At 31.9% G+C, this 15,165-nt stretch overlaps 2 protein-coding genes and 1 long non-coding RNA gene across 6 annotated transcripts; 1 reads left to right on the top strand and 2 right to left on the bottom strand.

The window, feature by feature from the left end:
* Nucleotides 1–662: 662 nt before the first annotated feature.
* On the bottom strand, nucleotides 663–5,236 carry LOC118040881 (uncharacterized). Its single transcript, XM_035047932.2, has 5 exons — nucleotides 5,078–5,236; nucleotides 4,434–4,991; nucleotides 3,147–3,296; nucleotides 2,004–2,318; nucleotides 663–1,337 (listed from the first exon to the last, which is right to left on the bottom strand). Exons 2-5 carry the CDS (start codon nucleotides 4,977–4,979, stop codon nucleotides 930–932), a joined length of 1,419 nt encoding a protein of 472 aa, XP_034903823.1. The 5' UTR covers nucleotides 4,980–4,991; nucleotides 5,078–5,236; the 3' UTR covers nucleotides 663–929.
* A 2,071-nt stretch (nucleotides 5,237–7,307) lies between these two features.
* LOC118040882 (large ribosomal subunit protein eL20z) lies at nucleotides 7,308–11,357 on the top strand. Of its 3 annotated transcripts, XR_012168264.1 has the most exons (6): nucleotides 7,308–7,562; nucleotides 8,887–8,959; nucleotides 9,557–9,683; nucleotides 9,807–9,924; nucleotides 10,751–10,842; nucleotides 10,929–11,357. XR_012168264.1 is itself a non-coding variant. In XM_035047933.2 (5 exons), the coding sequence occupies exons 2-5, from the start codon at nucleotides 8,950–8,952 to the stop codon at nucleotides 10,980–10,982; spliced, it is 309 nt and encodes a 102-aa protein (XP_034903824.1). In that variant the 5' UTR covers nucleotides 7,309–7,562; nucleotides 8,887–8,949; the 3' UTR covers nucleotides 10,983–11,357. The 3 variants fall into 3 exon arrangements, 2 of the variants coding, with proteins under 2 accessions (XP_034903824.1, XP_073261598.1); XM_035047933.2 differs by lacking the exon at nucleotides 10,751–10,842 and having other exon boundaries at nucleotides 7,309–7,562; XM_073405497.1 differs by lacking the exons at nucleotides 8,887–8,959; nucleotides 10,751–10,842 and having other exon boundaries at nucleotides 7,309–7,562.
* LOC140954759 (uncharacterized) lies at nucleotides 10,455–14,399 on the bottom strand. 2 transcript variants are annotated; one of them, XR_012168265.1, is made up of 2 exons: nucleotides 13,623–14,399; nucleotides 10,455–11,605 (listed from the first exon to the last, which is right to left on the bottom strand). It is a non-coding gene; the product is annotated as an uncharacterized lncRNA (long non-coding RNA). The 2 variants fall into 2 exon arrangements; XR_012168266.1 differs by having other exon boundaries at nucleotides 10,455–11,673.
* Nucleotides 14,400–15,165: the final 766 nt, after the last annotated feature.

The following is a 15,165-nucleotide window of genomic DNA, read 5'->3' on the forward strand; positions in this document are numbered from 1 at the left end:
GCCAATGATTTTTTTTCATTTTTAAAAAAATTATTTTTGACATCAGCACATCAAAACGATTCAAAAAATACAAACCGCACTCAATTAGCAAAAAAAAAAAATTCAAAATTTAATGAAATACAGGTACAAATGTAATATCAAACGGTGTCTTAATAAATTCAATTAATTTTAGGAGTTCAAATTTTATTTAAAAAGAAAAAAGCCGTTATAAGATTTTTAAAGAATAAAAAAATCTACCAAACTAGCCGTTATAAGATTTTTAATGGTAATGCCATAGAGGTGATTGTATTCTAGAAAAACACAGTTTTTTTTTTATTTTAATTTCAATAGCTTTGAATTTCTCCATTATTTAAAGCGACAGACATTAGACTTCACTTATTATTATAATCATGCAAATCCTTAATACAGATATGATAAATACATCATATCTTATAATTAATTGAGAGCCCTTTTGATTACGTGGGGGAGGGGGGGGGTTTTTTAAAAAAAAAATTAATTTAAAAGAAAGTAAAATATCAAGAAACCATACACTTGCCTGCTCTTTGATAGACAATGCTCGGTCCCATGTTCTGTAAATTTATAGATCTTAAAACACTCCCAAATGGCTTCGGCAGTTTTAGTTAAATTACAGTAACCAACTACATCTCTCAAATTATCAAAGGTTTTAGAACAAGTGAATCTATAGAGTTTCATCACACAAGTCAATAGGGAATTCATACAAGATTAGTTCAGAAAAACAACTGGTAAAACTGTATTCTGTTGTCTTCATCTCCACCATAACTAGAATTGAATGGCTATAATCTGAAACTGTTCCTAGAACTAAAGAAACCACACTCAGCCCAGATGCCAGGACCGTAAAACCCTGGCACTCTCTGCCAGCTTAGAACCCCAAAATTAAAACAATTCCCATGATAGAAAATGACAGTAATTTATCTTTTCCGAAACTTCCTATTTGGCTGCGGAAACTCGAGAGGGACAGAAAGGGTTACCAAATACTTGTTCTTCTCACGTTCCATCTTGCAACCCAGATTGCGATAATGAGATTTCACAGTAGCAGGATTCATTCTTAGGTCATTGCTTACATCTGCCGGAAAAGTCCGGAAATCATCAGCATATAAAGTGAGAACCAAAACATAACTAATGAGAAGATCAATCTTGTCAACTGACAGCCTTCTTGTTTCAGGATTAAACATCTCAAAAAATTTCTGCCGTATGATGCTCGGAAATTGATGGTTCCTAGCAGAGGCTACACCATCCATAGAATGCTGATCTTTAAACTTTATAAGATGAGTGATGTATGAGAAAATACATGAAAGTCTCTTCTTCTCCACCTCATCCTAGAACAGGCACAATATAAGTATCAGTGCCATTGCTGTTCCCAGCCAAGAAATATGAACACAAAAGAACACCTCATGACTGATAACATGAATACTATTTATCTATGAAAATTTAGAAATTTTCAACTAAATTTCACCAACTTTGTGTGTAAGCAAGACATCTTGAACAATAAAATGCCGGAAAGGTATGGTTCTTAAGACCAAAGCCAATTGAGGATGTAAAATCAAGAATGTGAAATTATCCAGCTATTTAACTACAATGACAAATCATCAGCTCTCTAGCACGCTACTTCCAAAAGGAATATTCCACTACAATCCTATCAAGAGTGTAAAATATTCCAGCGAATTAGCTATAATGCAATCATCAGCTATCTACCATGCTTCTCCCAAAAGGAATATTCCACTACAACCCTAAACACATACAAAATAAAATTTGTGAAATTTGCAAAAAAATTCATCTTTTCTTGTTTAACATGCATCTAGGAAATGGTATGTTTCAGATGCATATGTAACCCCACAATTTGTTCTTAGTGAAATTATGATTGCCTCATACACCATTTCATTACAGGAAAATTTCAAAAACCAAAAGTTACAATAAATTAGTCAAAAGTGAATTCCCATTAACATTTTAGCAAAAATATTCCATGCACCCTTCAATTACTTTACCTGAATCTCCCGCAATTTCTGGATCCTGTTGCAAACAAAAGTTGGGTAAGCATTGCTTGCTACCTCTCCTCCTACTTGCAAAATCTTATAAATATCTTCAAGGAAATCCCACTCTCCAGTGAGAATAATCCCGTCCAAAGGATAAGCCTCCTGGGGGGTAATGGCAGAAGAATTATAAGGTGGAATATTTCGAGCACTGTGGCCACTGGTACTTTCAAGAGCATCCTTGTTTATTGGGGCATTTTCAATTTTCCTGCCCAGATCCTTCTGAGAAAGAGGATCATCTCCCTTCCTCAGAGCCTGCATTTTTTTATCCTGCAGGGCAACAAAGAATTCAGTGCTATCTGCAAATGCTTCCAGCAGAACCACACACTTTCCAACTAACAAGATGTTCATTCAATTTGAACCAAAGCATGGGTGAAGAAAATCATTTGTTAGCAAGGAATCTCATTTTGCAGAAACACTCGAGAAATGAATTTAAGGATCTAATTTGGATGTTGTAGCTCCAACTATTCCTTCTCATGAAAAGAATTGAATCCAGGAAAACTAAGGATCTAACATGAACCTTTTCAGGATAACATAGCACTCAAATTGCCAAAAGATGACAAACATTTAGCATGCATTTAGATAAATATTCACAAATCCCATCTATCTTTTTCAAAAGAAAGAAAATGCTTCAAATATTCCAGATGTACAAGTTATATACATATTATAATCAATTGTTTTATGCCAATATGTAACTTAAACGTGCAGAAGTTGTAAATCTTTTAAGCCCTTTTAGGAAAAATCTAAATAAGCAATTTGTTCAAGGATTTTTTTCACAGCCACCGTTTCTTTGCTAAAGCGAAAAAATTGCCGATACAGCATGAGATGCAAGACTCCCACCTTGCCAGTCAAATAGCCAAAAAAAGCAAGATTTATTGTCTCCTTAGTTGCAGATGGTCCAAGACAAATTCCATTTTGTTACACAATCATGATCATTAATACATGCATTATAATAACAATGAAGAACTAAACGCAATATAAGAAATTTATCACTCAAAAGTTGATAAAACAACTGCGAAGACCTTTGAGATACCCAAGGGAACCTACAATTGATTAGAAATAAGAGGCATTCTTCAACAACTTAGAAAAAGAGTATACCTGGATTATAGATTTCTTTGGTCCATATTGAACATTAAGCTGCCTTATCCTGGCAGCTCTCTGTTCTGCAGTAATCTCACCATTTTCAAAATTTGCATGTTCCTTATCAGCAGCAAGCGACCCTCGAAGTTTTGGTTCCAATCTAAGTATCTACCATCATTTTTAAAGACATGTTAGGAGTTTACTATTATGGAAAATTACAGGTGAGCAAGAAAAAATATTAGAGGTTGTTGACTGCTAAAGGAAAGTACATATCTAATCTGAAAATGAACTTGATTTCTCAATAATTCACATTTTACAAAAAAAACTACCAGTGGTTTGAATTTTACAATAGGCTTCACAATTTTACATGCTTCATTTTTTTAATTTAACAAGCTGAACTTTGCAGTTCCTGAACTACAAGTTTGAAGAGTGTAGTTGTTATATACAGTCAAGTAAAAAACTTGGAAACAATGTTGCATCCATTCTAATTGACTCGGTGTCTCTTTCAAGCCATGACCATGGACTAAAGTCGATTTGAAAGCTCAAAGTCCGTTGTTAGCAAGAAGCCTGTAGCAACATCAAATTAGTCTACATGAAGAAACTACTGGTTTGGACTTATTGGTATAGTGCCATGGTTCCCTTGTGGTACTTAATCTATACAGAAAAAGAACTAACAGGCTCCCCGAGAATGATTCTAATAAAGCAATTATACTTAGGTATTTTATGTTTCAGACTTGGACCAGAAATTCAAAAACCTTCAGTGTTTCATTTCTTTTGTTTGCTTAGTTCTATAGCTATCAGCAATGAGAAATATGATGAATCATCCGCAACAAATATTCTCCCACGGGGATATTAAACTTCAGAAAGTAGCTGTACATCCTCCTAAATCACTTAATTTCCAGATTAAACCATGTTTGTAAGCTCTGCAATATAAATACAACACAACTCAAGATACAATCTTCAAATTTAATATTTCTCTTTAACCTTTGCTTTATAACAATCATAGAATTTCTCACAATACTAACAAAAGAAAACAAAGAATTTACATAAAATTCCAACAGATAAAAATAAATAAAACAAACAAGTGTCATAATATCCAAGATTTTACTCGGTTAAATAGATTTCAATCACCTCATTACGTCCAGTCAAACAAGAAAGGGAGGGAAAGTAATATAGTTACAAAAAAAACTCTTAACTATAATAGTCAAACACTCAAAATAGCCATTACTTTCTTCTCTTTATCTCCCGATTCTGTAAACAATCATACAGACAACAAAACAATCAAATCATTATCTGAAATAATACCTTATTTCCAGCAATAGGCATAATCTTCAAAGTCTGAGTCGCCTTATCAAGAACCCCAAGCGCATAAGTGCACAACTGGGCTGCCATAGCCTCACCTTTATAGCTATTGCCCACGAACTCAACATTCGAACCATTCGGGCTCACTACCAGCTCTAGCCTCTCAGAAGTTCTCCCTTTCTCATTCTTTTCACTGGAGCTTTTCTCAACCTTGGCCCTCTGCGCATTCCGATAAAGCTTGACACTTGGTGGTGCAGCTAGTGGGAGGATTGGTTCTTGTGCATCGTTGATGTCATTTGTTTTGTGGGGGTTATATCCAGACGGGAAATAGCCCACTACAGGTGGGGTTTTGTCAACCTGGTTGTTGACAAGTTCGAGTTTGACATCAAGACGAGGCTGCTCATTGACGGTTGGTTCATTTTGGAGTTGGGCTGCGGCGGCACCGTCATCCCTTTCCTTCTCTCTCTTCCTCTTCTTTTTTGATTTCTTGGTAGCTGTTTGTGGTGACTCCGAGACTAGTAAAGGCGATGAATCCAACTCCATCCCCATGAGAAACCCCAACTAACAAAACAAGAAGATTTTCACTGTTTCTACATTCAAAAACAATAGAACTAATAAAAACCCTAGGTCCTAAGTATTTTCTTTACCTGATTTTTTTTTGTTTTCTCAAATAATAAAAGGAGCTATAGCTTCACTCTTCTTCTAGCTCTCTTGGCCTCTTGCTTGTCTTCCTTCACTGGAACAGGAACACTGTAGAGACAGAGATATAGTTTGCGGTGGGATGCATAAACCCTAAAAATTTGAAGGTGATGCTTTGTAGATTAAATAAATTCTTTCTTTTTTGTCAAACCTGTCCCCAATCTATAGAAAGAATCTCGATTTGATCCTCTAGGTATCAGTAGATTTTCAATTTATTGATCCTTTCAATAATGCAAGTTTAAAAAACATTAAGGACGATTGCTAGAAAGTAGTTTAAAAAACCATTAAACTCGTTTGTTTGCTATAATTTTTTTTTTAAAAATGATTTTTTTTAAAATGTGAATTTTTGAAATGTGAATTCCTAAAAAGTAAATTATTTTTTGATATTTAGTAGTATTATGAAAAATAAATTAAAAAATATTTTACCAGTGTTTGGTTATGCTATGAAAAATAAACTGAAAAATAACTTATTAATGTTTTATTTTTTAAGTTTATTAAAATAATAAAAACAAATCTTAAAAATTAAAAATTTTAATGAGAATAAAATTGAAAAAAATCTAATATAAATTATCTCAAATAAAATAAATAATAATCAAAATAATGAAAATCAAATCCAACAAATAAAGAATTGAAAGATTATGAAATTAAAATAATTATAATTATAATTTCATAAATTATTTCAAATAAAATAAGTAACAATCAAAAGAATAATGACCAAATTTGATAGATACAAAATTTCAATTAAAAAATGATAAGAGAAAAAGAAATAACAATCATAAAAATAAGGATCAAAGTTAATATAAAAAATCAAATTTAAGGAATGAAATTGAAAAAAGTAATTCAAAGAAAATATATATCAATCAAAAGTTTCAAAATCAAATTTAATATAATCAGTAAATAATATGATATTTTTTAATTTTTCACAACTTCTTAAAAGTTTTTTTCACTCAAAATAAAAGGAAAATATTTTCCTGAAAATAAAGCTAAATTTTTTTTTTGACTGGAAAGTGTTTTCCGTTGACCAACTTTTCTAATAACAAACAAACACAAGAAAGTTTGCAAAGTGATTTCTAGGAAAGTGAATTCCGAAAAAAGTGAATTATGTTTTTATGTTTGGTAGTGTTATGAAAAATAAGTTGAAAAATAAATTTCGTTGTTTGATTATGTCATGAACAAATAAGCTGAAAATAATTTATTAATATTTTATTTTTTTCAAGTTTATTATAATAATAAGAACAAATCTTATAAATTAAAAGGTTGAATGAGAATGAAATTAAAAAAAATATGATTTCATAAATTATCTCAAATAAAATAAATAACAATTAAAATAATAGAGATCAAATTTAACAGATTAAAAAATTAAAAGATGATAAAATTAAAATAATAATAATTATTATAATTTCATATATTATTTCAAATAAAATAAGTAACAATTAAAAGAATAAGGACCAAATTTGATAAATAAAAAATTTCAATTAAAAAATAATAAGATAAAAGAAAATAATAATCATAAAAATAAAGACCAAAATTAATATAAAAATCAAATTATAAGGGATGAAATTACAAAATAAATATTCAAAACAAAATATATATATATATACAATAAAAATTTTAAGAACTAAATTGGATATAATAAGTAAATAATATGATATTTCTAAAATTTTCACAACTTATTAAAAGTGTTTTCTATTCAAAAATTTTTAAAAATAATTTTTTGAAATCAAGCTATAATTAACTTTTTTTAATAATAAAAAAATATAAAAATTAATTTTCAAAAAATCACTTTATGCGATAGAAGTGGTTGTGAAACTCATATGATTTCTCCTCCTCCTTTTTTTTACATAAAAAGAACTTCAGAAATTACTGAAACTCCCAGCATAAAAAAGAGATATAATTTGATATATTAAATGAGTTTCACATGACGCAAAGAGAGGGGGAACTTCAAGGAACTTGACGGGTTTTCTTTTATTATGATAAAAAGAAAATCACATGAGTTTCACTCAATAGTTTTATTAATTTCAATCCATGTGAGGGTTTAATTGAGAGTTTATTTATACATCAAGAGCTTAATCGAGAAAAAGAATAGATCAGGGATACAATCTAGATTGCCCTTTATTGAATTTATTTTATTATTTTGATTTTTTTAGTTTTTCATTAATAAAAAAAGTCATTATTCTCTCTCTCTCTCTCTCTCTCTCTATTGGAGCTGCAAAAAAAAAAAAAAAAAGTATTTGTTTTTTCATCTTAGCTTTCTCCTGGAAATTATTGGAGATGCCCTAAACCGAGTCTTTTTGGCTTAGCACTCGCTCACTAATCACCCACGGAGAATCGCAGCAGCACCATATTCTCTCGACCTTCATTAAAATGGAGGAACTGCTAACAAATTAAAGCACCCTTCTCTTGTATCTCCTCTGCAAAGTTCACTTCTTTGTAGTAAGATTTCTCTCTGTCGATCTCTTTTTTTTTTTTTTTCGTTGAAAAAGGAAAGGAAAAAAATCTTGCATGTTGGAGTATTTGTATTTGAAATTGATGATAAAGTAAACTTCTTTAACATATTTTTCTCGATGGATGGGTTTTCATTGTTTGTTGATATTAATATTTTCAAGTCTAAGAAAAAGGAAAAGACTTATTTTTCTTGTCCATTTGTTAGCTTGTTTGTTTGCTTGCATGTCTTGATGCTAAAGTAAACTTTTTCCAACTTACATTTCTTGATGCTAGCAGTTTCTCGACACTTTCTTCGCTGAAATATGGGGTTTTCCCCCCATAATTTTGCTAAGGATTAATTTGCCGGGATTTAGTGAAATTCTTTTGTGATGGGACACAATCGGAGTTCATAAAAATTACTACTTGATGTTGGATTTTGACTGGATATTGTTTTGAATACTTGGATCGGTTCTTAGATTGAACTTGTAATACTTGTTTATATTCTAGTTTAAGAAATCAGATGCTTCTATTCTCTTAAATTTTCATGGACTGCACTCTCCCATGCGGCAGTTTCTTGATGGGACCTGGTATTTGTCATTCCTGCCAAATTGCCTTTGTCTCTTACTCATTCACAGAATCCATGATTGCATAAAACTTTTTATGCTTTATGGCTATGTGATGGATCTAGTTGTATTCATGAGATTTGCAAATTTACCACCATTGCATGGATTCTAGAATTTCAAATAATCCTTTCTTTCACCTTTCTTTCCAGAGATAGCTTTGGTAGTTCTATCTATTCATTGTCCTAAGGGAGTGCACTTTTCACGCAAACCATTATATGGCCTTATATGTGTCCAATGATTATCTAGTTTGATGGGAGCCCAATTAAGGAGGGATTTTTGCAACGCTTTGTGCAAATGGATGTCAATGTCAGTTAATGTACAAGGTTTTTGTTACTTGGAAAATTATGTTCATTTTTTACAATTATTTGGGTCTCTTTCATGGATGTTGGTGGCTTCTTAATTCCTAGTTGCTGAATCTTTTTTACCTGACAAATGCTATTTGTTTTCCTCTAAGTGATGACTTTTGTGTTAGGATGTAACTCGCTTTCATTGGAGGTGGGATCTACTTTTGTCTTCATATGTTACAATTCTTTTAGAATGCTTACATTGAAATAAATATAGGTGCAAAATTACCTGGTTGATTTAATTACTCTCCCTAATTTTCATGTTAGAGACTTTTTGTATTAAATGCATGAGATTCTTTGCTAATACTCAATATCCAGCATGTTGCATTGTTTTTAACATCCAGCATATTTCATTTTGTTATGTAGGTCCATCAGAGGACGTGTAGACGGGAGCTGAAACACCAGTTTTTTTTTTTTTTTCTGGGATAAATGAATGAGGGTACTCTATAGCTCTGCATAGATAATCTGCTCTAAAACACCATATACTCTTTTGGGGCATAACCCAATTTTTCCTTTTGAGAAAAAAAGTAGCCCATCTGTTAGGCTTATGGCGAGTAATATAGCTAGCCTGTTTTGTTTGGTGATGGCCTGATGCTGTATGAGATAGTTTTTTAATCTACATTTTTTGGTCAATATGCCTGTTCTTAGTTGTTAGTAAGTGTTAGTTAAAAGTTGTTGGTGTTTGAGAGGTGCAAATCTGTGGCCATAACAGGAGTTTGCTGCTTCTCTATATTATCAGGCAACTAGTTCTTCTTTGCTAAGGGGAATCCTGGACATGGGAGTCTTCATTTTCCATATCATGTTGCAGGCCATTAAGTTGAGCTGGAAAAAAAAATTAGAAACCATTATTTATTTTTATGTATATAATCATCTATCATGCTTGTCACAAAATTATATTTTCTGAACCACATCTGAATGCATTGTGAACTGCTAAATTTAAGCTTCCTTTTTAGACCATTTAGGCTCATATTGTCTTGCAAAATAGCTCTAGCAAATTTATCTAGGCAAGTTGCTTGAGGTGTTTAGTTGAACACAGGGTATTCAACTGATGCCATGAACCAAAGAGAGGGTGATTATGTTCCAATTAGAGATTTAGAGAATGTCCAACTGGGAATGTTTGACAAACCCCTTCCTTGCTTTGGCTGTGGAATTGGATGGTTTTCGTGAGTATTGCTTACCTTCCTCTCCCTTTAGTGCTCTCACACATAGACACACCTTTTTACTGCTGCCTCTTACTTGGATTTGTGTTCTCACTCTTCTCTCATGGATGCGCCTTTACTCTACAGCCTTTTGCTTGGATTTGTGTTCCCACTGATGTGGTACTTCTCAGCAATTCTCTACTTTGGGAAGTACTATAACAAGGATCCAAGGGAGCGATCTGGCCTTGCTGCCTGTGCAATTGCTGTGAGTGATGAAATTAATTATTAATCTTTTGTTAGCATGGTTTGCCACCCTCTTCTTTGTCATGTCTGCTGATTGAACATCAAATATGATACTCTGATATTATTAAAAAATGCATAGCTTGGAAAAATTCTGAAATCCAGCCTTCTAGCATTGGAATAAAGTTTTGACAGAGCATCCTGGTGCCACTAAGGAGGTGCCTATGGAGGCGCACCATAGCTGGTGCTAGTGGCAGGTCACTTCCTTAATGCTGAAGAAGTTCAGTGGTCAACTTTCCTGAAATTGCAAAATACAAAATTACACCTAACTAAAACAAAAATCACAGAACTGGCCCTGACAGTTAGACCCCAAAAATATGCCCTATTAACTAGCAAAAGAGTCTAGGTGATCTCTAATTAGGTTCGATCCAAATCCACAAGCTTGTAGCGATAGATTTGCCCCTTCTATACACGTTAGGTGCTATTTGCATCACAAAATGGCACGTAGACCTAAATGCAGTGGTGTCCACTTAATGATGTGTGTATTCCATATGATTTTTGTTTATGTCTTGTGTTTATTGGTTTAGTCTTGGGTGATGTGATAGATTTAGTCTATCTAATAATTTCTCCTAAAAGAGGTACAAACTGAGCTTTCCAGGAATGGAATAGTTATAGACAGCACAATGAAAAGCAACTGGGCAGTCTCATTGTAATTTCCTATCATTTGCAAGAGCAGTGTTTTTGATGGGTGACAGTTCAAATCCTTTTTGCCGAGCACATATTTTTCAATCACGTTTATACCGTCCTCTCACCACTGAACTAGACTGTTACTGCAAAACATTTCATGATAGGTATCAATATAGCTGTGTCTGGAGACTGGAGAGTACTTTATCTTGGGAGAGACCAGAAGTTTCAATGTACTAATTGGTGCCACCAGAATTATGTAGGGTTATCTATTGCACATGTTTGCGATGAATTGGTGTGTTTATCGATTTTTTCAGCAAGTAACATGCATGCACTTATCTGCAGGCTATAGTGTTCACAATAGCTGCGGTGATCGCTTTACTTGTTTATTTGTTGTGATTCTCGCCTCGACAGATTCATCTTTGCAGCTGCAGTGTATAAACATAAAAGATAAGATGAACCTGATTCCAAGTGCTCAAGTTGTAATGGGCCCAGGACCAAGCTATCTGAAATCTCTGCACTCTTGTACATAATACGAAAATGCTGTACAATGAGGGGGGGGGGGGGCAGCTCAACTGTTAGATCCCCATTTAGTGCAAATCTGTCTATTATGTATTCTACCTTGTAGGTATTAGAAAAGGTGACATTTCCTCGATGTGTTCCTTGGATTTTGCTGGAAGCCTGAAGCATGACGAGCGCAGAACCACATGCTTGGTCATTCAATTTAAGCAAAATGACTTGAAATATGAAAATTCCCCATGTTTATTCCTTGCATTTTGTAGAAAGCTGCTTGTTATGTTTCTCTGGATCTTAAAAAAATGCACGTTTCTTGTTGTTCATGTCGAGTTCATCTGTCTCCTTGATGTGGTTTGAAGCCCTAAACCCTGCAGTGCATGAATTGTGTCCAAGTTGATGCATCATTCAGCCAGAACTGCAGTTCTTGTCCATGATTGGGTTAAATGTAGACGTAGAACATCAGCTTCTGGGCTCTTGCAACAAGACTCATGGCCCCGTCCTTCTACCTTTTGCATATTTGATGATTTTGATCAAAATTTCCGTCAGAAAATATCTAAAATTAAGAAGCTGTTTTCTGCGAGTTATTTTATCGGTTAGATTTTGTATGACTTCTTACCTTTTTAATTAATTCATATAAAACTAAATAAGTACCCTAATAATATGTTCAAGACAGCTATACAATTAAAATAATTCAATAAACTTGATATCTAATCCAGATATATGTAGCCTTATGTTCTAATTTATGTTTGTGATTTAGATTTAAATAACTTGTATCCTATTTTCCTATACATGGTAGTTGGGAATTTTCTTGTGTTTGAGTACTTCTTCTTGCTTAATTTTTTCTTCATCAATCCCTTTTTTCTATTTCTTCTTATCTTTTTTAAATATCCATATTTAGTTTCTTTTAAAAAAAAAAAACATGTACCCAAATATCCGTATGTGGTAAGTTATTTATTTTCTATATCCATGGTTATGATAATTACGAACATATCATAATCATAAAATGATTAACTAAACTATAAAAATATAAGATGCTTTTTATGATTATAATATATTTTTTTTAAGATAACAACATGCTTTTTGAGTAGTATTGTTTTATTGGTAATTGCCACAATTACAAAATAATTACTTGAGTTGCTTAATGATATAAAAAAATAATAATACCAATTACTATATAATAATTGGTGATTAGATTACAATATAATAGCTTCCATGTTTCTAGAAAGTATCACTTTCTCATCCACCCTTGTCGTGATGTGCATTGCTCTCGGATGGTGGGTATGTCTTCTAGATCCAGAGGGGTTTGAATTTGCTTGAAAAAAAATCATAAAAAACATAATTTAAAGAGTTTAAGAGTTGTTATCTAATATTATTATGATTATGAAAAAAATTTAATGATTTATAAAAATTTAAATAAGAAGACTAGTTATATAAAAAAAATTCATCATTCCCAATGCACTTCATCTATGGTAAACAATATTATCTATTTTTCTAATATAAACTAATATATTGTTTTGTTTTTTAATTGTTGATTTGTCTACAAGTTTTTTAAAAAAGTTTTTTTTGTAGGGAGTTTTTTTTATCTAATTAGGTTAAATCATAGTCAATTCTAAAGTCAAAAAATTAAAATATATATATATATATATCTTCTTATTCAATATTAGAAATATGTCTTAGATATAAGTTCATAATATCATACAAATAAAAAAACAAAATAATTTTTTTTGTTTTTGAAATGTATGTCAAGTTTTTATAGTTTTAATAAACTAGTTATTAAATTCAAAATGCATGAAAAAAAAAACTATCTTTTTGTGATTTTTAGTATGGTAAATTATGTAAATATGATTTATTTTTTAGAAACTTGGTCATATGCGCACACAAATAAAAACATATTTCAAATAGGGATTTTTTTTTTTTTCCCTGAAATTTTGAAGAAAAGAAAATATATTTAATATTAGATTTGTATTTTATAATATAAGTCTATAGCCCGATATTAAGTAAAAATATTGCAAAAAAAACAATAATATGAAAGATCCACAAATAATTTTAAAATAATCTTTAATTTTTTTAAAAGATTTTTTAAGGTTTATTTGGAAAAACAAGAAAAATCTAGCAAGGAAAACTGTTAAAAGTTTGTTAGAATGTATTTGTCAACTAAAAAATACAATTTTGTTCTTTGTAAAATTTTAGTTCAAACAAACACAGCCTTGAGCCTTTGAAAGGCTCAGCCCAATAACACGAAGTTGGGCTTCATAAAACCTTTGCCGGCCTCCTCAGAAGAAGAAAAAAATATGGTTTGTCTCTCCTAAAATAAACAGAAGCCTTATCCATGGAAAATAAAAATAACCCAAAATTTTGAAACAAAGCCTGACCCCTAACAAAAACAAATGCTCTCCTTTTGGTCTTGAAAGATCAAAACAACTGAATTAATGAATCCATGCATAGCTCGTGCCCAGAAACCATGAACACGTAGCAAACAAATCACAGCAAATTTAGATTTTTTAAGGAGCATGAGAGTTATACCTATATTAGTAGGGATGGTGTGTCTTGCTTTGAACAAACACTTACCCAGTCTCCTTTTCCTTTTCTTCTCTTTCTGTTTCTCCTGTGTTTCCTTAACTTCTGCTGCTGTGATTGAGAAGAGAAGCCTCTGCTGTTTTTATTTTATTAAATCTTCTGTTGCTAGCTGTTCACAATGCTGCTGTAGCAAAGCTGAGGAGAGAGTTGCTGCTGATGAAAAAGATTCTCCATTGCTGCTCCCGGTGCAGAGGGGATGAAAGGCGCTGAAGGCTGACAAGGCAAACCTCCTCCTCCTGCTGCTTGCTCACGGTACAGAGAAGATGACGCTGCTGGAAGGAGGAGCTTCCACCACTGGTGTCAGGAGAAGTTGAGTGACGCTGCTGCTGTTGCACGATCTGCTACTGTTACTTGAAGGGAGCTGCTGGACTACAACAGGTCACGGCGGAAAGTGGTTGCTGATGAAGAATGTCTTCCACTGTTGCTCCGGAGCTGCTCACGTTGCTGGTGCAGAGAGGTTCGCTGCTGGTGGTGGTTCCTCCAATTGCTAAGGGGATGTGTTGCTCACGTACGGGTATGGAAGAGAGTGGCAGCTGTGAAGGAGAGAAGGCTTCTTGTTTGTCTTGGAAAACAAGGGGCAGAAACTTACTACTTACTTGCATTGATTAACTTTAATTCCTTGTCGACAAAGAAAAAGAGTGCGTGTGCGTGTAGATAATAAAGCTGGGAAGGTGATGTATAGGTGGATTTGTATTCATAATAATAATAAAAAAATACGGTCAACTTCTTAATTAGGTTATAATAAAGGGTTTATTTATTTATTTATTTTTAAGTTGTGGTTGGTTTTTTATATTAAATGTTGATTCATGGAATGTTTGGATTCACATTGACTTATTTGAATTAACATAAAATTTAAACAAAGTTCATAAAATTAATAAGATTTATGTGGATTTTTTGTATTGTTTAGTTTTAAGTTTATGAATAATAATTCATCTTGAATTGATATCATATTTAAAAATAAATAAAATTTATTTTTATGTTTTGTCAAATATGATCTTAGTCTAATTTTAATAAATTTTTAAATTTTTAAAAGATTGTCTTGCAATTAATTTTGAGTTCTCAACATTTTTTTTATCCCCACGTATTTAATATTTAAATATGAAATTATAGCATGCTAATGAAGTGGTTTTTTTACATTAAATAAATCAGTTTCACTCCATAAAAACAATAAAATCTTTATTTTAAAAAAATATATACAATTTTATTTTATATTTAAATACATATATGCATAAATAAATAAATGCAAGGCATGATTTAGCATTTCTAAATATAAAAATTTAAGAAAATTAGTTTTATTGATATTTTTTGTTTTAATAACCAGTTTATGAAATTCATAAAAATTCAATCTACAATTCAAAAACACAAAAAATTATGTTTTCTCTATGGAAATACACAATTATAAGTTATTCTTAATTTCTTTTTCTTTTTTTTCAACTACAAAGAGTTAGGAATTCTAGATCCAAGCAATTTTTAAAAATACACTCTGAAA

This window comes from Populus alba, chromosome 1, assembly GCF_005239225.2.
Source record: "Populus alba chromosome 1, ASM523922v2, whole genome shotgun sequence".
In the NCBI taxonomy this organism is placed as follows: Eukaryota; Viridiplantae; Streptophyta; class Magnoliopsida; order Malpighiales; family Salicaceae; genus Populus; species Populus alba.

Coding starts and splice junctions, on each gene's coding strand:
- LOC118040881 (XM_035047932.2), bottom strand. CDS start 4,979: ATGGGGATGGAGTTGGATTCATCGCCTTTACTAGTCTCGGAGTCACCA. Junction 2,319..3,146: donor CAAAGAAATCTATAATCCAG/GTATACTCTTTT, acceptor GTTGCCCTGCAG/GATAAAAAAATGCAGGCTCT. Junction 1,338..2,003: donor AGAAATTGCGGGAGATTCAG/GTAAAGTAATTG, acceptor TGCCTGTTCTAG/GATGAGGTGGAGAAGAAGAG.
- LOC118040882 (XM_035047933.2), top strand. Junction 9,684..9,806: donor TGTGGAATTGGATGGTTTTC/GTGAGTATTGCT, acceptor TTTACTCTACAG/CCTTTTGCTTGGATTTGTGT. Junction 9,925..10,928: donor TTGCTGCCTGTGCAATTGCT/GTGAGTGATGAA, acceptor ACTTATCTGCAG/GCTATAGTGTTCACAATAGC.